The sequence below is a fragment of the Colius striatus genome, chromosome 7, assembly GCF_028858725.1.
Source record: "Colius striatus isolate bColStr4 chromosome 7, bColStr4.1.hap1, whole genome shotgun sequence".
Lineage (NCBI taxonomy): Eukaryota > Metazoa > Chordata > Aves > Coliiformes > Coliidae > Colius > Colius striatus.
In genome coordinates, this window is record NC_084765.1 from 43,438,779 (window position 1) to 43,462,803 (window position 24,025).

The window sequence follows — 24,025 nt, forward strand, 5'->3', positions numbered from 1 at the left end:
GAGATGGCTGGGTGATGGCTGTTCCCTTCCTTGGCGTTGTGGGTTTGCACCTGCAGGTGCAACTGGTGAGCCCAGATGAAAGCAGGGAGGTGCAGAGCCACTTGCAAAAGTAATTGCTGCTGCAAAACTGCACCAGCACAAAGCAGGAGGTGGGAGGGGAAGGAAGTTTTGGAAATTGAGTCTCTAATGCTCCCACTGTACACCACAAAGCGACCATTCACTGTGGGGCTGGGAGGGGGTTTCCCCTGGCTCTTTCCATGCTTCCAACTGTTATCAAACCTATCCTGAATTTTGTTTTCATTTATAATTGAAGAGAGGTCCAAAATGTAGGAGGAAAATAAAAGGACAAGGGAACAATGGGCAGGTGGGGTAGTTTAGCAAGAGGTTCTGGAAATATATGTCTGTTAAGTTGCTGAGATGAAGTTCTTTAGCAGCCTCAAGTGCTGGCAGGAGTGTCCTGACAACTCTGCCATTGCACACCCCTAAGACAAGCCAGACCTGCCATGCTCTGCTTCCCTTTGATGATTAAAAACAAAAGAGGGGGCTCCTTCCAGGGACACAGGCTCTTCCATGAGTTTCTGTGTCTTTCTGCTTGCAGGACTTTGAACACTTTGCAGTAGCGATGCTCTTCCCTTGCATGCACACATCTGGGGAAGAGCTTTATCACCAGCAGCAAACCCTGAGGAGTTTTTGCAGTCCTGTCTGCAGCCTGGCCACCCCTCAACTCTCATTTTGCTGGACCAGTTTGCTCCCTTCTGCCATCCCAGCATCCCTGCTGGCAGCAGAGCCCACCTGACCCCATGCTTGGGGAATGGATATACCTGGATAATCTTGCTTTTGTTGGAAAGATTTCACAGCAACCATCCATTATTTGATGCTAGTTGGTAAATTCATTACCAGGCTGTGCCTCTCATCTGTTTGTCTTCATTGTGGCTGCTGCCAGTTCCACCTGATTCTCAGTTTCAGCGGCAACGTGAGGTATATTTATCACTTTGCCTTTTGAAGTGTAATTGCTTGAATAAACTCACCTCTTTGGCAGTGTCTTTCAGGCCCTGTTTTCTGTAGACTGAAACACTGCTTTATTCTGATAGATTATTTTAAATCTGTTTTGAGTTGCTGGAAGGGGAGAGGAAATCACTTCCCATTTAAAAATGCTTTTGTTAAAGGTGAAAGAGTTTGGTCGTGAGGTGGGCAGCAGTCACAGGCATGGTGGAGTCTCCTGCCAGTCTTGGCAGGACCCTGAGGGTCCTGGGCTGCAGATCTGGGGTAAGAAAAGACTAACCAATGTCTTGCTACCAGGAGAGTCTGCAGCAAATCTGATTTTCTACTGGGGAAAGAACAACCTGCCAGATCACAACCTGCACTTGCACACATTTCTTTCTAATTGCAAGCAGTTTTGCAGGCACACACCAGCCAGACCATAGTTATCTGCTGCCTATGCTGTGGCTTGGCCAAGCATCCCATGTTCCCAGGCAAACAAGGCTTATTGAAGCCTAAGCCATGAGGTTGCTCTTTGTAACAGGACAAAGTGGGGATGATCATGACTTTTCTCACCTTCCTTCTCCTTCTTCCTTGCAGCCCCTGCAGAGTTTGTGCAGCATCCCCAGTCCATTTCCAGGCCCGTGGGGACTACTGCCATCTTCACATGTGTGGCCCAAGGAGAACCCCCACCACAGATCACTTGGCTGAGGAATGGGCAGATCCTGGAGACCAGTGACCACATTAAGCTGAAGAATAACAACAGGTAAGTCCTGGTGCATGGAGGGTGGTGGGACACACACAGCTGGCTTGTGCCATCCCACTCTGGAGTCACCACGTGTGGAGGGCCTGATGGCCCAGAAATAGCTGTCCTTGCAGGTGTCATTCTTGTGCAAAGAGCATGTGAGCTCACACAGGCTTCAGCTTGGGCTCAGACGGTGGATTTGAGGCAGATGTGTGCAGTAGTTCAGTTTGGACCAGTCAGTGAAGGCTGGGAGAGAGCTGTGGGGTCTACAGCACGTCCTGGGCAGCAATGCCACCCTGCCATTCACTGTAGCGCTGTTGTACTGAGCAGTGGCTAACATGCTCGAGGCTGAGGTGGCCATGGGTGATCCTCAGAGGCTGTAGCCCTCCTGCTTGAGGGCCTTGACAAGGGAGAGCTTTAGAGCCAGTGTGGCTTCAGCAGGGGAGGTGGGTTGCTGTAACGTGTCCCTCAGACTGATGTGATGCTCCCTGCCTTCTGCCTTCTGAGAGAGGCTGAATTAAAAGTCATTGTTTTGATGTGTCTGGACTCCAGTGGGAAGGGGAGTAGCAGAGATGTTGGTTTGCTTTCTGCATGAGCAAAGAGCTGTTGTAAAGGTGGTGATGTTCAGGAGCAGCTCTGTGGATTCAACTTGGGCTCAGATACACTAAAACTCTGTTCTAGTCCTGCTAGCTGCATTTTGTAGTCTTACACATCAATGCTTCATGCTTTTTCGTACCAGGACATAGCTTTAGACTTTGATTGATGATGCAGGAACCCAGGGAAAGGTTTTCTTTTGTCCTGATTGTCATCTGAGTATTTCTGGAAGGATCAAACATCCCTGGAGCTGACAGCCACCACACTCACTCCACCGTGGAGGACCCTCATGTTGGCTCCTGAACATTGACCTGCCTGGGTGTGCAGATGGGAACACTATGATGCTTGTGTGGAAGCTTGTGATGCTTGTGAAATGATGCTTGTGTGGAAGCTGACTTTGGCTAAACTTCAGCCTTTTATCTCACCAGGGAAGACTGTTTTCTCTGAGTACTAAACAGCCACGTTCTCATGCGAGGGGATGAGAATGTTTGTGCTGAGGAAATGACACGGTGGGATGCACTTAGTGGGAAAATTACAAGCCCACTGCATAGTTCCTATGGAAATAGCATGGAACAGCACACTGAAAAATAATACCACCAGTGTTGTAAACCTAAATTATTGCTAGAGGTTTGTACTCTTTGGTGTCACAGAGCTGCTATCTGTACAAATAAATGCATCTCTAGGAATGCAACTACCCAACCTGGCTGGAGGGGCTGGACCTTCAGCTTACACTGCTGGGAAGTGCTGGTTGTTTTCAGGTTTGAGGCTTTTCTAAAGCTTTGTTATGTGAAAGAGAGAAGGATGTGAGCTGTAAGAAGGGTAAGGCGTGAGTTGTAATGGAATCTTGGCAGTCAGTGGAGGTCTCCTCCAAGATCGAAGCTTTTAGAGCTTTAGGGAACTTTGTGTTTGTACATACAGTTGCCACTCAGGCCAGGTTTGTGGTCTTTTAGTTCATTGTGTGAGTTTCTAAGGCATGTCTGCCCTTATGATACAAACAGGAGAAGGAAATTAGTGCCTTCCCTTTTATTGACCAGGAAACAGAGTCGGAAGTGACTGAAGCTTTACAAGAGCTCATTAAATCCATCACAAAACTCACACTGAGCCCAGCTCTGTGTCTCACCCAGATGTCTCACCTGTGAAGTCATTCCTCTTCACTGTTTAAGGAAGGTAAAAACAGGGTCTTTGGTGTCATGGTCCTGTCTGCTGGCCAGGCCCCTGTGCCTGGAGCTGTGCCACACGTGCACGTGAGCTGTGGCTTGGGGATCATCGCCATTAATCTCTTTCTCCTGGCAGTCATTTAATGCAATTTAACATCAGGCTTTTGCACTGCCAGCTAACTGCTCAGGTTACGCTGCATCTGGCACAGGCTGGGGGAGCCCAGCCACTGCCTGGGGCTCAGCTGACATGTGGCATCTCCTCAAGCTATGGTAATGAGATTGTAAAGCCCTAAGGCTATCCTGCTTGATGGTGATGAACTTCGGGCATCTTTCACACTAGTTTTGGTCTCCTCAGACCCCCAACTTCAGACAGGTGACTGTGCCTGGTGGCTTCCAGAGCTGTCAGCCTGCAAAATGCCCTCTGTGCCACAGCAGTGGAAACAGATCAATGGTTGGCTTTTTCTTCCTGAGCTTTTTCAAGTTGTCCTTCGTTTCATTCTCGTGGCCGTGACTAAGGGCTGTAAGTCACTTAGTTCCAGGCAGAAATCAGTTTGTGATTATGCCTTGGATTTATCGGCCTATCGCACTTGGAAAATATTTGTCCACATAAAGATGGATCTGGAACCTGCAAGTAATGAAGCTACTAAACTGCACGATGAGCTTTTTAATTAGATTACATGGTTTCCTAGAAAATTCATTTGGATTAAAACTCTGCTTAATATGGCAATAAAAGTCTGAATGGCCCCAAGGGGATTCTTAGGGGGGAAAAGGGAGTAAATCATCCCAAATCATATCACGTGCTAATTGATTGCAAAATGTATCACCATAAGCAACTTCAGTAATAGAACACAGGCAGAAGTGAGGCCCAGACCTGCAGAGCACAGTGTGTTGGAGGTTCCTTTCTGTTGGAGATGCCTCTCTGCTCCTCTGAGCAGTGTCTGCACAAGCCCACAGCCCACGGGAAGATGTGTCCATCAAACTGCTGCTTCACCAAGCTGCAAAGGGCCCTTTGGCATCTACGTCAGCCCATGCTGTCTCTCGTGTGCAGCAGCTGCAAACGCAAGGAGAGCAAACCCTCAGGTCTGGGGACTTCAGAAGCCCATCACTGTTGAGATGGGGACAGCAGCTTCAGGCCTGGATGTGGCTGCTGGTGTGACATCAGGTGATGACTTGGCAAGCAACTTCCAGCCTTTCAGCAGAATAAAACCAGCTTCAGGAGGCTGCATCTGATAAATACCTCTTCCCTCGTGGTCCCTCAGATGTGAGTTGTCATCACCTGATGTGTTGACAGTTTCTGGACACATTAGCATTAAAGATGAGCCTTGTGCTGTGCCCTCTCCAGAGGTGGTTGTTATGTTTTGCAAATGCCAGCTGTGTGGGGACAAAATATCCAATGGATGATTAGCAGAAATCAGAAGCAGTTCTGGGACAGCAGGTAATTGTTGATGAAAAATGCATGAAGGCTCAGGCACAGGGAATTGTGGGGTTTGCCCTTAAAAGCTGTGTATAAAAATTACTGAAGGAGCTCATGATGGAGCTGCCTGGCCATGCAGGCCCTGGATGGGGATGGAGCCTCTGAGGGATGATGCTGCACTGAACCGTGCTCCTGGTTGCAGAAGCTGATGGAGACTTTGCTGGAGCCATCCCTGTGCCCAGCAGCCACAGGGTCTGTCCCCCTCTGTAAATCAGAGATGCCACTTGGCCTGTCTTCTTCCTGGGGTGATTTGGGTTGATTGTGATCCGAATGGCTGAGGTGGAATGGGCATTTCCAGCCCAATTCCCACCTGGCCCAGCCCAAAAGCAGACGGATGTCAGCAGGAGGAAGGGGCTGAAGGAATCATGGGCTTCTGGAAAATCATGCTTTCTGGGTTATTGCTTCAAAATTTACAAGGAAGCATGAAATAGCACCCAAATTACTGCTCTGAAAGCTTTATTGCTCTTCTTCTTTTGACCCAATCAGGTTCAGGGAGGTAATTTTCAGCCTGCAAGTATATCACACTATGGGGTTTATATTGCTGTAATAGCAAGGAACAAAGGCCAACATCTGCAGAGAAGGCAAGCTCTAAATATTGATTTTCCAAGAAGATTTTATTTACAAAATGGTAATTAAGGGACTTCATTTGTTCCACAGGAAAAAGGCTTCGTTAGAACCTGGGCTCAGGTGGCATTTGCTCTCCTCGGTGACCTTCACTTACAAACTATCTCCTTTTCAAATCCTGCCTCGCTGCTTTGCACTTGTTTTAGTACTCTGGGAATGATTCACCTCAAGGGCCATGGTTGTTCAAAGGTCATCAGGGAAAATATCTCCTTCCTAGGTAAACTTCAGGATGACTTTTCTTTTCTGGCAGTTGTCGTGCTGTGTAATCCTAACGTGGATATGGAGAGCGACCTTCAGGCACAGACATCCAGGCACTTGGGACCAGACAGCCCTTTTGGTACCAAACCCGGGGAAACTAGAGCCTGTCACTCACAAAGTGTATATTTTTCTCTATAAACCTCACATAGCTGAGTGTGGAGAGATGCTGGTGGGTTTGTACCTCCCTCTGTGGTGCACATGCTCTGTAAGCTCTTGAACGGGCAGGCCTGCAGGTTATCTGTGCAATGGGTTTGGTGGTTATGGGAAGGATACCACGTAGCAAATCATATTTCAGTTGCTAGAAGCATGACAAATAAGTATGTGGAGGACTGTGATGGGAAGCAGCTGCTCCTGATTTAAGAATAATTTACGGATTTGACTTTGGAGGACACGTGGAAGCGGCCTCAGCAAAGCAGGGTCTCGCACGAGCGCCCAAAGCCCCGCTGAGCACTGGGGCATCAGCCTAATCCCACCGGCCCTGCACTCAGCTGTGTCCCACGAGAGGGATCTGCAGCAGCCCTGGAGATCAGTCTCCTTCTCATGTGGCTGCAAGTATTTTGCTGCCAAGCTGCCTGTGTGATTTTTCTGTGTGTGCTGCTCTGCTGAGCTGCTCCTGAAGCACATCACCGAGTCAGGGCTTTAGTGTTGCTGCAGACTGTTGCATACAGCAGAATACCTCTGTGGGGAATGGTGCTTACACAGGAGCCTTTGAGACAGGACTGAACCCATCATGGGACAGCTCAAAATCAGCCTTCCCTGGATTAGGCTGGGTCTTTTTCCTCTGCCATACCCCTTGCTGGGAAAAGAGTTTGAGAGACTTTCGATTTAGCAGGGAGAGCTGTCTGCCCTAGCATTCCAACATAAGCATCTGCCCTCCCTTCCAGTAGCTTTTCCCGAGACCTTTTGTGCTTCCCTGTGGTCCTGCAGTTGTAAAGACTTTTCTGCTCCCTCCCTGGGACAAGATTCTGTGAAGTCTGTGATTACAGCCTCTGGCTCATGAAAACAGATGGAATGGCAACCAAGGTGTTCACCAGATAACCTGCAAGTCATTGTAACAAGGAGCTCTGTGGGAAGAGCTTTCCCATCTAAGAAAGTCAGTGTCACCTCTGGGCTACTGAGGATCACCCTTCAGGCTTTGCACCTTGTTCTCAACCTGTAGAAGGGGCATTCCTGCAGAGCTGCCCACAGCCAGCACTGGAGGGAAGAAGAAAACCAGCTCCTTTCCAGCAGTGTGGCACAACGTGACCCAGAGCAAATGGAACCAGAGCTGGGCACAGGGCTGGGGCTCTGAGGGTGCTGGCACTTAAAATGCCCTCGCTGCTAGCCACAGCCTACTCTCTGCAGTCATTTCATCACCCTCCCTCACATACTGACAGCCTTGCAGATGGGCCCCTCTTCTCCTTTGTGCTGCTGAATCGATGAAGAGGCTTCCTTCAGTTCTCAGCCTTTTCTTCAGAGGAGCCTTTGGCAAGCCGATGTGCGGTCAGCAGCCCAGACCCTTGACCCCAGCCTGATCACTCATCCTGCTGCCTGTGAGCTGGGAAGACAGCTTGGGAATACCTCAGCCCTGCAGCAGCCGGGTGTGAATGTGCAGCAGCTCCTCTCCCCACTCCCATCAATGCCTGTCAGGGCATTGTACAGGGGCTCTGACTGAGCCCTGGGCTTGGGTGACCAGCAGAAAGCCTCCTGGAATCTCGCCTCAGCCCGAAGTTTCCAAGAGCAGATGTCCCAAAGTGACAGATTTTCTTCCCCCCCTCCCTCCCTTGATGGGAAGAAAGCACAGGACAGTGCATATTTCAGATGGCTGATGCACAGAGACGCCTCCTCACATGGCAACTACGTGTTTCCCTTTTGTTTGAGCCTCCTGAAGAAACACAAAAAGCAACAAAACCTGGAAATTCTGCAGGACTGAACAGTGACCCAGCCACATCACATCCCGGGGGTGATGCGGTGTCTGAGGGCAGCAGGAGTGTGTCAGTAGCTGATGCTGAGGTTTGCGGCACTGACTGCCAGCTCCTGCCCCTGTGCTCGGTGCTGCTGAGGCCACATCTCAGATACTGTGTCCAGCTCTGAGTCCCTCACTACAAGAAGGACATTGAGGGGCTGGAGAGCAAATGTGATGGGGAAGGGCTGAGGGAATGGGAGTATTGAGCCTGGAGAAGAGGAGACTGAGGGCAGACAGCATCACTCTCTGACACTCCCTGACAGGAGGCTGCAGGGAGCTGGGGGTCGGGCTCTGCTCCCCAGTCAGCAATGACAGGACAAGAGGAAATTGGGTTCAGGTTGGCCCAGGAGAGACTGAGATTGGAGCTGAGGCAGAGCTGTTTCCCTGAGAGGGGTGTCAGCCCCTGTGCCAGGCTGCCCAGGGAGCTGGGGGAGTGCCCAGCCCTGGAGGGATCCCCAAGCCATGGAGCTGAGGTGCTGATGGCCAGGGGTCAGTGCTGGGCTGGGGAGGGTAAGGGCAGGGCTGAGACTCCAGGAGCTTCAAGGTTTTTTCCAACTGTACTAGTTCTGTGATTCCTCATCACAGCTACCAGTGTGCTTCAGAGCTCACGCTGGGGCTTGCAGGGAGCTCAGCAGCCTCCTTTAGAGGCTTCCACCTTCCTGTGGGTGTTTGAGGGACCAACAGAGAGAAACCTGTTGTTCTCATAAAGCTGGTGTTTACATGCTGGGCATTCTGCTTGCCAACATCTCCCTGCTTGGTTTCTGCTCCCTGCCCAGGTTGATAGGTGTAGCCAAAACCCCGCTTATCTGATTCTGTGCATCATTTAAGGTGTTCTGTATGTTAAGGAGCTTCTGTATGGTTTCCTTTCTCCTTGTAAAGCAAGTAATTGTCCTTGGAGAAGAGAGGACCAAGGAGGGGTCTCATTAACACTTACAAGTATTTAAAAGATGTTTGTGAAGAGGATGGGGCAGCGCTTTTTTCTGGTCTCTCCAGGGACAGGACAAGGGGTGATGGGCACAAGCTGGAACACAAAAAGTTCCACTGGAACACAAGGAGCAAGTCCTTTGGTGCTGAGGTGAGGGAGCCCTGGCCCAGGCTGCCCAGGGAGGGTGTGGAGGCTCCTTCTCAGGAGGTTTCCAAACCCACCTGGAACGTTGCTGTGCCCCCTGAGCCAGGGGAACCTGCTTTAGCAGGATGTGTGGCTGGAGCATCTCTGCAGGGCCCTGCCAGCCCCCACCGTGCTGGGATTCTGGGATTGTATGAAATGCTGGATGCAGTAGAGCCTGAATACTCCTCCTTGTTCCTGAGCTGCTTTGTGCTGGGGAAGCTTAAAGCTGCTCTGACCTTGTGTGCCAGCCAAGCCTGGCTGCACCTGAGTGCCCAGATGCACAGAGGCTGCCTGGACATAATCCCCAATGGATGGGGCAGAAGGAAGCTCTGCAGCTCCTTCCACACATCTGCGTTGCACAGAGCTGCAAGTGCAGCATTTGGATGGCCTAATCCTGCCTTCTGCCATCTGTCCCTGCAGGAATCAGCCCTTGTTGACACAGTAGAGCCCCACATCAGGTCATTCCTCCGTGTGCCCCCTTCCCAGCCTCTGCCTCTCTCCTTCCATTTAATCAGATAGGTTGAGCCTCTGGCTATGAGAGGAGCTTAGGGTTGATTCTCTAAAATCATCATATCAGCTGAAACCATCACATTTGATATTCCATTTACAGTGTTTCCAAGGAAACAAAGGCCCAGGACATAAACAGATGAGTGTTGAACATTTGCTTACTCACCATGACCCTGATAATTTGCCAGGCAGAAATAGGAATGTTAAATCAACAGCAATAATACATTTTAATGTAGGAAGACCAATGTTTTGGTGCCATAGGGAGAAGCCGTTGTTCTGACAGACAGACAGGCAGGGCCAGTTTCTTTATCATTTCCACTTTCCACCTACAGTCTTTGATTTGCATAAAAAAGCAGCTTTGATTATGACCCCCAAAACCCACAAAGTGCCCTTTGTATCAGCAGGGCTGCCTGGGATTTACTCAGGAGCAGTCAAGTCACAGTATCACAGAATCTCAAGGGTTGGAAGGAACCTCCAAAGCTCATCCAGTGCAACCACCCTGCCAGAGCAGCACCACCTAGAGTAGGGCACACAGGGACTCTTGCAGCTGTCTCTGAATGTCTCCAGAGGAGGAGACTGCACAGCCTGTCTGGGCAGCCAAGCAGCATGGCAGGAGATATATCCTCTCCTTCTGCAACTGAGGGGCACAAAGTCTGCCTGGAATTCACCATAGGAGAAGAAAACAATGTCTTTCTCCCCTAGAGGTGAGGATGAGAGGTGGATTTGGTTTGGTTCAGGTCATTTCTTGCAGAACAATAGAGATTAAAAAGCTCAGGTGAGCAGTGGCATAAGGCAATGAGATGATGCTGAAGCTTGGAGGCATTGTGGACTCCCAGGTATTCTTGCTAAGCCAGAAGCAAAGCACAGTTCAAATGAACTGGGCAGGACTGGAAATGCAGATGCACAAATAAGGATCAATCCAGAGCAGTGCAGGTATGGATGATGCTCTGCAAGGGGAGGGGAGGCAGTGCTGAGCCGTGGTTTATTCATACAGATGGAATCCTGTTGTTCCAGGCTTGGTTTCTGAGCCCTGGAGAGAGCAGGGCTTTCATTGACAGGGCCCTGCTGGGGAAAAAGTGTTGTTAAGAAAAGCTGTTTCTCATGCTGAATGGCAAGATGGAGCTGGTCTGTGCAATGGTTCTTTCTGAGTCATTATTTTCTGGTGGTGTTCTAAAGATACTGGGCACTGCAACCCTAGAGTTGGCCCTGAACTTGCTCTGGTTATACCCAGCCATTGCTGGAGGGTCATGCAGTGCAGGAAGGGCCACATGTACAAGGACTCCGGTTGTCCTTGTGCTCACCAAGCCACAAAACACCCCTCCTGCAGGCAGTGTGGGGATGGGCACTGTGCTCAGGAACACACTCATTTGGTTAGTTAGTACGTGGCTGGCTTCTCCTCCTTTGGGGTCGTACTCCATAAGGGTAGCCAGTGCCTGTCTTTATCTTGGAGGTCAAAACCAGCACCTAAGGCTGGTGTGGAGACCACTGAGGGCAGGCTGGAGGAACTGTCCTGGTTGCTGAAAAATGCACCGGCATCAAAAATGCACTCGGAGCTTTTGCAGACAAAACCCGTGACTTGCTTATGAGCTTTGGCTCTTGACTCATGGTGATCACGTTTCTGGAGAGGCAGAAGCAGGAGTGAGGCTGTAACCCTGCTGGGTAAGTCACCTAATCCCAACCTTACCCAAAGGCTGCTCTAATGTGCCCTAATGCAATTAGAGCATCACCAGGGGGTTTTCTGGCTGTGCTTGATTAGGCTTGGCTTAGCAACCCTGTGTGGTGCTGGGATGGGTCTCACTGGGGTATACTGGAACTGGGCCAGTTAAAGCTGATTTGGGTGTGTGGATGCACTTGCCACAGAGCTGTCCCCGTGGTGTGCCTGGGATCTGACTGGACTCAGGGCTTCACACCCTGCCATTCCCCATCCCAGCCTGTGTCCCCATCGGGCTGGACTTGAAGCGCAGTTTCTGCAAGGCAAGATAGAGATAATCTGCCCAGTCACAGGATCTGGGGACTGGAGGGGAGGGAGGTGTCTGCAGTGCTCAGTGCCTGTTCCTCTTGTGTCCCCTCGCAGCACTCTGTCCATCTCTGGCATCAACCAGGCGGATGAAGCCATCTACCAGTGCCTGGCAGAGAACAGCGCAGGCTCCACGCAGGCCAGTGCCCGCCTCACCGTGCTGTGGGCAGAGGGGCTGCCAGGCCCCCCCCAGGCCGTCAGGGCTCAGACCCTCTCAGCAACCAGCATCCAGGTGTCGTGGGAGGAACCTCTGCAGAACACCAAGGAGATCATCGGCTACGTGCTGCACATCCGCAAAGCTGCAGGTATGGAGCTCTGCTCGCTGCCCAGGGCAGCCTCAGCCCTGCCCCCTCTGCTCTGCCCTCGTCACACCACGTCTGGCGTGTTGTGTCCAGGTCTGGGGCCCTCAGTTCCACAAGGACAGGGAGCTGCTGGAGAGAGTTCAGCACAGGGACGCACAGGGGGGTTGCACTGGATGAGCTTTGGAGGTTCCTTCCAACCGTTGAGACTCTGTGATTCTCAGAAGTTACCAGGTCTGTGCTGCAGCAGATGGTCCTGCCACTGTATTACCCATCATTTCCCTCTTTCTGAAAGACTTGTCCTGGTTTGGCCTGGGACAGAGTTCATCTTCTTCCCAGTAGCTGCTCCAGGGCTGTAATTTGGGTTTACACTAAGGAGAACTTTGGTAACAGAGGGATGTTTTGGTTATTGCTGAGCAACGCTTGCACAGCACCAAGGGCTTCTGCTTCTCACCCTGCCCCAACAGTGAGTGGGCTGGTTTGTGCAAGGGAAGCTGGGAGGAAACATGGCCAGATAGCTGATCCCAGCTAGCCAAAGGGCTATTCCACACCACAGGATGCTGTGCCCAGTACAGAAACTGGGGGGGTTACTGGGGGTTGGTTGGATCGCTGCTGGGGCATCGGTCAGCGGGGAAGGAGCAATTGCACTGGGCAGCACTTGTCTCTTTCCTGGGCTTTGTTTCTCTCAATTTGTTCTTACTGTTGTTATCTTTTCATCTAGTTGTTATACTTGTCCTTATCTTAATCCACAAGCCCCGATTGTCTGTTCCCATCCCCCTCCCTGTCCCACGAGGCTGCGTGGGGCTGCGGGGCCAGCTCGGCTTGAGCCAGGACACAGATGAGGGAATAACACTGGTGTAGATAACAGAAGCGCGAGGAGGCGGAAGCTGCCTGGTCAGACCCTGCTGCCCACTTGGGTTCCTGGCAAAGTGCCCATACATGTAAGCAGCTAAAGATGTGGGCAGATCCATACCTTAGGGACTGAAATCACAGCCTGTGATGCCCATATAGTCTCTTCACCTCCTGCCAAGCCTAACGTCGCTCTCTTCTCTTTCTTTGCAGATCCTGTAGAGATGGAGTACCAGGAGGCTGTTAGCAAGAGCACCTTCCAGCAGCTAGTGACTGATTTAGAGCCCTCAACCAGCTACAGCTTTTATATCAAGGCTTACACCTCGAGGGGTGCCAGCAAAGCCTCTGAAGTGACAGTGGTGAGCACGCTGGGGGAAGGTAAGGAACGCTTTGCACAGCAGCACCCCACACACTGATACCCACTGGGAGAGAACTTTGGCATGTAGCCAGCGTGTTGGTGCTTCCTTGTTCGTGTTCCCACTTCTCTTTCCCCTCGGGGATACTGTGTGAAACCCCCCCTGTGCCGTTCCATGGGGGTCTTCTGGTTGCCTCTCGTAGCTGGTGCTGTGGCAGGGGCTGGGTGCAGCTCTGGCTGGTCTTGTGGCTGCTCTGGGCTTTCTGTCCCTAAGCTGCTTGCTACACGCAGATTTCCTGCTCAAGCAGTACCCTGGTGTCCTCCAGCAGCTCTGGTACTCCGCTCTTCTCTCATAGGTGCCACACTTTACATTTGATTGCTTTTCTTTATGCTGGAGAAATCACACTGAAGCTGAGCTGTGCTGACCTACAAATCCGTGCCTTGGGGCAGCCTGCTGTTTTAGTGGGAAGTTAGGGCCATCTCCAAGGCTTTTTTTCCCTGCCTTGGCCGCTCAGATGTGGCCACCAGTTAGCTTCCCCAGTAAGAAAGCAAGTGCTCTAGGGCAGGAGCCTTGCACACCAACCCCAGACAGAAACCACAGCCCCAGTGTGATCTGTCAGATCCTAGAGACTCGTGTAGCTCTCCAGTACCTCTGCGTCCCAGCTCATCTCACCTATGGAGGCTTCATTTCACAGGAGCTTTGCACCATCCTCATGAACACTCAGCAGTTGTGAACTTGCAGCAGAGAGAGCCTTGAGTATGAGGATGTTATTTATGGCCAAATGAGAGTGCTGACTTCCAGTGGGGGATCCACTTCTCCATTTCCAGCCTTTCCAGATGTTTACAACAGCATTTAAGCAACAACTCCAATAAATCCTCACCCTGCTGGGCTGTTACTCTGAAGTTTATTTTCCTTGGTACTCTGCAGGAAATCATTCACCCTTGGAGTTTGTTTTTCCTTCCAATTTAGAGTCAGGAGGGTGGAATAAGGCAAGACTTGAAACTCCTTGACCCCATGCTCTGAGTTCAGCTACTGGAGCTAGAAGCCAGCCATGCTTCACAGAGCTTGGTGTTTCTGCAGAAGCCTGGGTCAAGCAAGAGAGGGCTTTTGGTCATGGCTACCTTCAATCCTGACAGGAATAGTTAGGTATCTGGTCATGGGATCATAAATTTCCTGGCTCTCTGAAGTTTCAAGGCATCACTGTCCTGTGTAATAAAGCTTCAGCAATTAGCTCTATGGTCAGGATGGACAAGCGGGCCTGGTTAAGATCACTCAGCCGCCACTTGTGTTTGCCTTGGAGAAAGGTAAAGAGAGCTGTAAAAGCCGCAGTTCTGGCTTGATGTGTGTGCTTGCTTTGCTTCACTTGGGTGCTTGTTGCCTCCTGCTCACAGAGGAGAAGAGCAGGTCAGGAAGCCAGGATCCTGTGGCTTTTATCACCAAATTCAGGTTTCACTGGAGATTTGCCTCTTCTCACAGCCCAGCCATTTCAGCCCAAGCCTTTCTGAGGTGCACTGGAGAGCTGTGACGCCCCTGTGCCTCAGCTTTGCCCTCCCAGCTCAGTGTGAGGTGTGCACAGAGCTGTGCACGAAGCCCCGTGGTGCCGGGACCCCCCATGTCACTGGCTCATGTGGAAAGGACACAGCAGGCTCTTGTCAGAGTGGCCAGCAGAGATGCTGCCAGCTGGAAGCTGATCTGAAGGACTGTGTTGTACTGGTATTGTCTGGAGTAGGCCTATGGTGAGGAGCAGGGCCGCTCTGGGCTCAGGGCGGTCAGCTGGACAGGGCTGGGAATGTGCTGAGAACACGCTTGGCTGAAGCTTCCAATGCTGTCTGGAAGCACCGTGCTCCTTCCTTTGTGCCTGGGATGATTCTGGATGGAAAGCAGAAAGGAAGATGCTGTAGAGCAACTAGCCAAGTGAACCTTGTCCTCCTTAAACCCCTCTCACTGGAAGGTCCTCCCTGTCATTTACGCCGTTTCGCCAATGCTGTGGTTTTGTAAGTCTCAGCCTCTCTCCTCTCCATTAAGCAGCACACCCTCCTTGTCTTGTCTTTTAATGCTTTTTAGGGTTTTCTCCAGGACTTTTTGACATTTCTCTAGGATGAAGACTGTCCCTTTAGTCAGCTTCAGCTAAAGACGCCTTCAAGAAGTTGAAATGACCTGGGGAAAATTCCAAACAGCACTGAAGAGGAAAACAAGTGTCCATACAGCCCTTAGCATGAGGGAGATGCCTCACTTACCAATAGCTCCACATTATATGATCCACATTATGCCTTATCTATACTTCTGTGAAGCCCCTCTGCACTGCTGTGTGTGCATCCATTCACACACACACACACATCCACCTGCCTGTGTACACCTGTGTGATGACAGCACGTGCAGCCACACCATCCTATTTTATCCAACTACAAAGATATGCAAAGCTTGAATAAATACTATCTATTCCCTACTTCCAAGGAGAGGTATTCTTGTGGTTTTTATTACATGTAAGGCTCTGTTAACCATCAAATAAAGGCAACTCTTCATGACTCAGGATGGCCCACGTCAATGTTTCTTTTGTCCCTGGGATTTCCCTTTCTGTGGTGGTGTTGGAAAATGATGCTTTAAGCAAGAATCCAGCTCCTCAGAGTGAAGGAAGCACACAATTCCTGATTTCACCCTATAGGGAATTGGGAGGATTAGGAAAGAAAGAGGAAAGAGTTATTTAATTGGATTGCAAGAAGCAGCAGCCTGGGGAAGAACGGTGCCTTCTGGCATCAATAGGATTGACTTTGTGTTTTGCACCCAGGAGTTGCTAAGTACAGCCTTCCCATCAGTGAAATACACTGTGAGAACAAATCTGAGCAGGGAGATGTGCTTCAACCCCTTTTTCTTCCCGTTGGCAGCACTCCGGCAGGATAGATCTCATTAACCTGGCTGAGACTCTCCTCCTGAATCCGTGTGGAGGTAGTCAGCAGGGACGTGTTCCTCTCCCTGTGCTTATTTGGAGGATATCAGGCAAAGCCTTTGCCACCTGAAGGAGGGGCATCACTTTGGGAAGAGACAGGGTTGCCAGCCCCTCCTGCTCACCAGGAGAAACATCTTTCCTTGCCCTGACTCCCACCCTTGTGCTGTGTGGTTTTACTTTTACTCTTCAATCGAGGAAATGCCCTTTTTAGCTCTCTTCAGTCTGAGACTGACACGGCCACATTTCATCTGCTTCTCACCATCTCTCACTAAGTGGCTCTGCTGAACTGTCTGCCAAAGGCCAGGTTCAAACTGCTCATCTTTTAGAGACCCTTTGGGGCAAAACAAGACAAAAAGCAGCATCAGTCCAATACCTCCAAGGCTGGAGGCTGTTTGAGAAGCAAGGCTGTTGTTCTGCTGGATAGTTGTAGCTGAGCTCACTCTGCCCAAAAACCTTCTCCTTCCTGGTGCCAGAGCAGAGCCCTGGGCAGGGCTGAGCCTACAGCAGGAGTGCTTGGCACCTTCTGAATGGTGCCAAAGGCTTAGGAGCTGATGGGAGCATTTGTCCTGGGGGTGAGTTGTGAAAATAAAACCACAGCACAGTGTCCTGCTGAGACACACCTATGTGTTGGTATGAAGGGAGGGAGAGGGGAAGGAAGGGGCTTAGGGGGACGTGGTGCTGTGTGGCCCAGTGCTGCACAGGGCTCTGGGGAGGGCTTGGTGCAAAACCAGATTTGAAAAAGCCAGATATCTGCATCATGAGAAAGTCACATTTGGTTTGCAAGGCTTTGCCTCTCAGCTGGTGGTGCAGGATGAGCCTGGGCAGCTATTTGGGGACCTAATGGCTGTGCCCACCCCCCACTGCAGCACACCCTGAGAATGAGGGTCTGGGGCATTGATGGAAGCAAAAGGATGACTCAGGCAGTGGTGACATTGGGCAACAGCTGGGAAGAAGTCCCAGTCTCAACTCCTGTGAACACCTGAGGCTAGCTAAGGCCTGTCTACCCAAAAAAGCCAGCCAGAGCTGTGCAAGGATGTCAGGCTGCTCAGGGATTCAGGGCTGTTAATGAACATGCTCTGGGTCTCTCCTCAGTCCCCAGCACAGAATCACAAACCTCCCTCCTAAAGCTGGCTGGGCAAGCAAGCTCCTGTGCACTCTGCAAGCCAGTGCAGGTACCTAGCAGGCTTTTAAGATGGATGTCTCCAGCTCCATCCCTTCCGATTCCTTCCTGGAGGAGGGGGGTTAATCACTCTGAAAGGTCCTCACTGCCCTCAGGGTGAGGGCAGAAAACCTGGGAATGTATTGCCAAAGTCACTGCATTCCTGCCCTGACCCGAGGGAGCTGAGCATCAGATTGCAACTGGAGTGTAAAAATCACCTCCTGGCCTGCTGAGCTGAGTGGAGGAAACCCTTGGAAATTCCTACAGCTCCAGGATCTGCTCTGATGTGATTTTTCTCCTTCTCACCCAGCACATTCTTTGTTGCAGTGACCACAGGGGAAGCACCGCTGGGGAATCATGCAAACTACAGCAAGCACACGACCCACTGTCTGTTTCTCTCTGTGTTTCAGTCCCAGCCATGCCATCCCTCTTTATTAAAGTCATTAACAGCACTGCTGTCCAGGCTACGTGGGAGCCCTCCATCAAGCTGGGCCAGCATGAAGGCTTCAAGCTCTATTACCGCAAGGTTCACCTCTCGCAGTACACGGGCCCAGTGCTGCTGCCCAGCAATGCCACAGCCTACAACATCACCCACCTGGGTGAGTATGGGACAGCTTCATCCCTGGAGAGCAGCCAGCTGAGCAGAGACCTCAGCTGTGTTGCACAGGCACTAATTGAGAGATGCTGCAGCTCGCCTCCAGGTTTTTGGGGCTGTTTTGCCAGGGACAGGTACTTGTTTGCAGCATCTTGTGTGTGTTTGGTAAGAAGTGTGGTACCTGAATAAGCATCACTTGGGGAGACAGTGGGAATCAGAGGATCATTTTGGTTGGAAAACCCTTGAAGCTCCTGGAGTCCCAGCCCTCCCCTCACCCTGCCCAGCCCAGCACTGACCCCTGGCCATCAGCACCTCAGCTCCACGGCTTTGGGATCCCTCCAGGGCTGGGCACTGCCCCAGCTCCCTGGGCAGCCTGGCACAGGAGCTGACACCCCTCTCAGGGAAACAGCTCTGCCTCAGATCCAATCTCAGTCTCTCCTGGGCCAACCTGAACCCAATTCCTCTTGTCCTGTCATTGCTGACTGGGGAGCAGAGCCCGACCCCCAGCTCCCTGCAGCCTCCTGTCAGGGAGTGTCAGAGAGTGCTGCTGTCTGCCCTCAGCCTCCTCTTCTCCAGGCTCAACACCCCCATTCCCTCAGCCCCTCCCCAGCCCCTTCTGCTCCAGCCCCTTCCCCAGCTCAGTGCCCGGCTCTGGCCACGCTGCAGCCCCTCAGTGTCCCTGTGGCAGGGAGTGAGGGGCCCAGCACTGAGCACAGCCCTGGAGCTGCAGCCCCTCAGTGTCCCTGTGGCAGGGAGTGAGGGGCCCAGCACTGAGCACAGCCCTGGAGCTGCAGCCTCCCCAGGGCCCAGCACAGGAGGACAATCCCTGCCCAGCTGCCACACCAATACTCATCCAAGCCAGGATGCCCTTGGCCTTCTTGCTCACCTGGGCACGCTGCTGGCTCCTGTTTAGCTGCTGTCAGTGAACCCCCCCAGGCCCTTTCCCTCCCAACAGCTTTCCAGCCACACATCCACAAGCCTGTAATGTTGCCTGAGGTTGCTGTGGCCCAAGTGCAGGACCCAGCCCTTGGCCTTATTACACCTCAGTTGTGATGAAGTGATGACTAAAGCTGAAATGCCTCTCTTGTGCCTTCTCCAACAGATGCATCAGTGGTGTACGAAGTCAGGCTCCTGGCCTACAACCAGCATGGCGATGGCAACTCCACTGTGCGCTTCGTGTCCTTGAGGGAGACCGTGGAGAGGACAGGTGAGGTGGGACTAGGGGGCTGCAAACCATGCTGCAGGCAGGTGGTGAGGCCAGACACATCCCCCACTGCCCGTGGTTCTGACCCCCATCCCACCTGCAGCCACTCCTTTGTTGTCAGTTTCACGAATAATGACGAAGCAGAACTCTGCAGTGCTGGGGGCACCTGGTGCTGGTAGGGGTGGGGAGTCTTCTCTGCTACAGCCGCCTTGGCCAATCCAACCTGAGGGCTTTTGTGCTAAGGAGAAGACAACAAACCAAATGGTCTGTAGTTGCCAGGTTTGTCCCCTAAGTCCAAGTCAGAGGTGAGGCTATGAACATAAACAAACCGCCATGCATGAGCTAAGAGCTTCCATCCTCAGGTGAGATGTGGTGTTTCTGAGCATCTCTGTTCTCCTGGAGCTCTCCTGAGTATTTTGACCTTCACTCGTGCCAAGAAGGGAGGACACATGGCTTGGGAAAGGAGAAGGAATGCAGAGCACAAGCACTACAGTGTGACAGAAAAGGAGAAGTCTCCAGAGGGAATCTCTAGCTGAGAGATATTCACTTTTCATATTCATCTATGCATAAAAAACATCCTGCTGCTCTTGGAAGCTCTCTAAACCTTCCAGTGAGAGTATCTTCACTCTCTGTCTGTAGTGGAGTGAACACTGATCTCCTTGGCATCAGCCTGCTCTGGTGTGGTGCCCACTGCTCATCTCCCATCTCAGACACAGGGGTCTGCAAATTAACATCAGAGTGGTTTTGTTCATTAATTATGTGTAATAACAGCAGCCTAGGTCCTGGGAATTGCTCTCTACAGACCTTCCAGCCCTATGCTTGCTGTGGCTGCCTTCCTGGGGCACCAGGAGCAGGGGAGCTGCTTTGGCAGGCAGTGAGCCCCCCAGCCCTCCTGTCCCGCCCTCCACTTCCCCATACACGGCTCCCAGCACTGCCCAGGCTCCAGCTTTTGCTCTGGGCTCCCCAAAAGCTGGAAGAGCAATAGGAAGACTGCACTGCTGACCATGCTCTCCCCCTTTCTCCTGGCAGTGCTGAATCCTCCCTGTGACTGCATGAAGGACGAGCAGAACAAAACCTCCACGACCGGCATCATCATTGGGATCCACATCGGCGTCACCTGCATCATCTTCTGCGTCCTCTTCCTCATGTTTGGGTACAGAGGAAGGTAGGGGCTGCTTCCTAATGCCATGGGAGTGTCCCCACAGAGGGTCTCCCAGCCCTCAGTGTGATGATGGGCCGTTTCCTGTGCACGTCTCAGGACGTGCATCCCTCAGCCTACGACGCAGCCCGGCTCCCATGAACACTGGGGTCTGTTTGCAGCACACCTCCTTCCTCTCTGCCAAGATCCTAGACCCAGTGGGCTTCTCCAGATACACCCCATCAGCTCCAGTCCCCAGCAAGTGCTTCCAGGGGGCATCACTGTTTCTGCTCTGAGCAGTCTTGACCTTCCCTGTAAAGCAAAAGCCCTTTCATGGTGGAAGGAGACGTCACTATTTAGCAGGGATTTAAGGAGAGAAAGAACATAGCACAGGAATAAGCAGACTCAGGCTTGGGGGAAGGAATGAAGGAGGAGGCAGCAGCTTTGCTCCCCTTCAGACTCTGTCATTTCATTTTTCAGGCTGCTGATGTGCAAAAATGTGCAGGAGCAGCTGTCGACCCCCCAGACCGCCAGGAGCCAGCGGAGCAGCACGGGCCTGGTCCTGAACGGAGCCGCGCGCAGGGACAGGGACGAGCGGGACCTGAACGGAAAGCAGCTGGATATGAATGAGCTGGAGAGGTTATTCCCAGCATCCCCTTCCCAGGAGCAGCAGGATAAGGGAATACAGGTGAGTCCAGGGGGAGAGCAGCAGCCTGGGAGATCATGGAATCGTTTGGGTTGGAAATGACTTTTAAGATTGTCAAGTTCCAGCCCTCCCCTCACCCTGCCCAGCCCAGCACTGACCCACAGCCCTCAGCACCTCAGCTCCATGGCTTGGGGATCCCTCCAGGGCTGGGCACTGCCCCAGCTCCCTGGGCAGCCTGGCACAGGGGCTGACACCCCTCTCAGGGAAACAGCTCTGCCTCAGCTCCAATCTCAGTCTCTCCTGGGCCAACCTGAGCCCCTTTCCTCTTGTCCTGTCATTGCTGACTGGGGAGCAGAGCCCGACCCCCAGCTCCCTGCAGCCTCCTGTCAGGGAGTGTCAGAGAGTGCTGCTGTCTGCCCTCAGCCTCCTCTTCTCCAGGCTCAACACCCCCATTCCCTCAGCCCCTCCCCAGCACCCTTGTGCTCTATCCCCTTCCCCAGCTCTGTGCCTGGTTCAGGCAATGCTTCAGCCCCTCAGTGTCCCTGTGGCAGTGAGTGAGGGGCCCAGGCTGCATTTCTAAGGGCATCAGTGACCTCCACCATCATTGTCCCCTTCTCTCTCTCTCTCTGCAGTCAGCTCCCACCCCGCCGTGTCCCCACGATGACACCCAGATATCCACACTCCCTCTGGATGAGTACAGCATCATCGAGGAGCAGGCAGCCCCCCTCCCAAAAGGCCCCCAGGTTGGCAGCTCTGCTGCTCCAGCTCCCGACCACGGTCCCACCAATGAAGGATGAAACTGCCAAGACTCAAACCCCCCCTTGTAGGAGTTACCAGACACCAACCCCACAGCTGGTGACGTCTTTACAACCAACCCTCGATCTCAGGTCAATTGAAGATTTCTACGGTCTGATTGTTATTTTTTGGTTTTACTTTATTTTTATATATATATATAAATATATATATATGTCTACAGCCTTTTGGAAACTCTGAGTTTGATCTCTCTGACCTCTCTTGGGGCCTCTCAGTGTGTTTCTTCCCATGATGGCTTTTATGGAGACCGGTCACGATGGATTTTTTCCCCGCGGCTGCTAAGTCCGAGACTCCTTGGCAGAGTTTAGCCAACTCTCCCATGTCTGACAGGCTGGGGATACAGTGGAGCCTCCTTCTCTCAGCACCCCAGACATTTTTTTTCCTCATCAGCAGCTTGAGGGCTACTTTTTTTGGATCTATTTGTTTGCAGAAGCCTGGGTTCGGAGCAATCCGAAGCTGGAGGCGGGGGAGGCCGTCTCTCCGTCGATTGGATGATTTTGTACGCTTTCACTGTTTCTCAGGATACTTTTTTTGCTGATTGACTCTAAATAATATGGAAAAAAAAAGAAAGAAGAGTGTGTGTGTGTGTGTGTGTGTGTGTGTGTGTCAAAGGATGCCAGCCTGAGGGCTACTGAAAGGCTTGGACAGACAACCCGAGTGAACTCAGAACCTACCTCAACCGGAATGAATGTCTTCTGGGAAGCAGAAATACCTGCGTCTTCCTTCGTGCTGAAGAGAAAGGAAAAACAAGTAGCATAGCACTTGGTCAGTACAAGCTTGGTCCTACCTCAGCAGTCAACGCTCTGTACCTGCCCCCTCAGTGGGTTGTATGTTGTCCTTCCCATGTAAAGCACTTCCAAACCTTTGAAAGCAATGTTCTACCTCAAGCGTGAGAGAAGCTGTGCCTGTGTGTGTGTGTCTGTGTGTGTGTTTCCTCTCCTCTCCCCCAATTCCTTCCTCTCCCCTCAAGCCCTGTGTGAAGCAAGATGCTTCACTAGTGTTATGAGCTTTACTTGTAGGCACGTGGTGGGCCACTGCTATGATGTTTCTTTGTGTGGTGGAGATCTTTCCTGTGGGTTTGGCTTTTCCTTTGAAGGTTGTTGGGGCTGTCACACACACGTGGCCTGAGGCCCCACAGTTCACAGGGCTGATTCAGGTGCTAGTGGGGGCTACCTCCATCCCTCCTGGCTGTATTTGGGGTACACGGGGTGCCATGACCCCCTCCCGCCCTGTCAGCCTGCTGCCCCCCCAGGCTGATTCCCAGCAGGGTGACTGATGGTGTGTGTCTGCCTGCACCAGCAGCACAACACCGCAGGAGGGGCGAACCTGGATGTCACCGTCTTGTCCCTTCAAAGCCCACCCTGCCATCAGGAGCACCTACAAGGAAACCTTAATACAGCACTTCCAAAACCCCTTGAGATGCTCCTGAGCTTGCTCCCAGCTCCTCCAGCTAGCAGGAGATCCTCAAAAGGATGATCTGAGCAGAAAAGGACTCACTTCCCTGAGAGGGATGAGGTGAGGAGGGCTCCTGGGTGGCAGTGGAGAGCAGGGCCTCACACTGGAGGATGCTGGGGGCTGCCAGCAGCCACCCCTTCCTCATGCCCAGGGCAGGCAGAGGAGCTCCTGACACCAAAGAGAGGGTTTGTGCATGACCCCCACACCCCTCCAGTGACCAACCACCAACATGCCACCGTGGTTTTGGGTTGTCCTGGCCGGTGCATGGCTGGTGTCATCCGTGGGGTGAGGTGGGGACATGCATGGGAACAGGGATGGTGGCCAGCAGCCCTTTCCCCACCACCTGGGTTGGTTCAAACCCGGCCCATGTGGAGACTGGAATTCTTTGTGTAGCTGGTGACAAATGGCTGTATTTGCAAGGCCAAGTGAAAGGAATCAAAGGAAATTAAGTTGAAAAAGAAAAGTAATAATTGTACTTTTTTTCAGTGGTACCAGTGGAAGAGTCCCTTGTGTCTGAACCATCCCCCTTCACCTTGCCTTGTGGCTTCTTGTGTAAACAATACAGGATACAGGAATGATGTGGCAAACATCTATTCCCCTGCGCTGTGTCCTGGGGCTGAGCTGGGTTAGCTGTGAGCAGGACTCTGTCTTTCCACATCCAGAGGTAACAGCATTGACCTCAAGGGCAAGGAGCTCTTGAGGCTGAGTGTCTATATCTCTCTCCCATGAATATTCCTCCTCCTGTAGACACCTTACAGGATGGAAAAAACGTGAAGGGTTAAACTTAGGTATTAAACCTCCCAAACAGTCCCTCTCCACCCTACCAAAGAGGTTAAATGAGCCTCAGACTGATTCCTGCTCACAGCTCCCATGAGGGAATGCTCCCTCCCACACGATGCTGGACCCACACAACTGAGAAGGGACCACGAGGGCCAGCCCAGTGTGGGAGAAGGAGGATGCCAGGGCTTGGAAAGGGCAGGAGGAGGAAGGAGATGAATTAAAATCTCCTGTCAAAGACATGCCAATCTCCTCCTGCCATCCTGGTTGTGCTTCAGCCCAGCTTTGCTGTCAGCTGGGGCTGTGTGTGTGTGTGTGTGCGTGTGTGACGCCGCCGTTCACGTTGAATTAAGTACTGTTGCCAAAGTGAACACAGAACTTAG

The 24,025-nt window shown here is 52.0% G+C and overlaps 1 protein-coding gene across 1 annotated transcript in view; it reads left to right on the plus strand.

The window, feature by feature from the left end:
* Positions 1-21,394, plus strand: part of IGDCC3 (immunoglobulin superfamily DCC subclass member 3) — a 103,996-nt gene extending 82,602 nt beyond the window's left edge. Inside the window, exons 7-14 of the mRNA XM_062000447.1 lie at positions 1,579-1,744; positions 11,465-11,712; positions 12,769-12,933; positions 17,425-17,613; positions 18,712-18,816; positions 19,843-19,978; positions 20,432-20,639; positions 21,230-21,394. Of these exons, the coding sequence (XP_061856431.1) occupies positions 1,579-1,744; positions 11,465-11,712; positions 12,769-12,933; positions 17,425-17,613; positions 18,712-18,816; positions 19,843-19,978; positions 20,432-20,639; positions 21,230-21,394 (1,382 nt within the window). The remainder of the gene's footprint in view (positions 1-1,578; positions 1,745-11,464; positions 11,713-12,768; positions 12,934-17,424; positions 17,614-18,711; positions 18,817-19,842; positions 19,979-20,431; positions 20,640-21,229) is intronic.
* Positions 21,395-24,025: the final 2,631 nt, after the last annotated feature.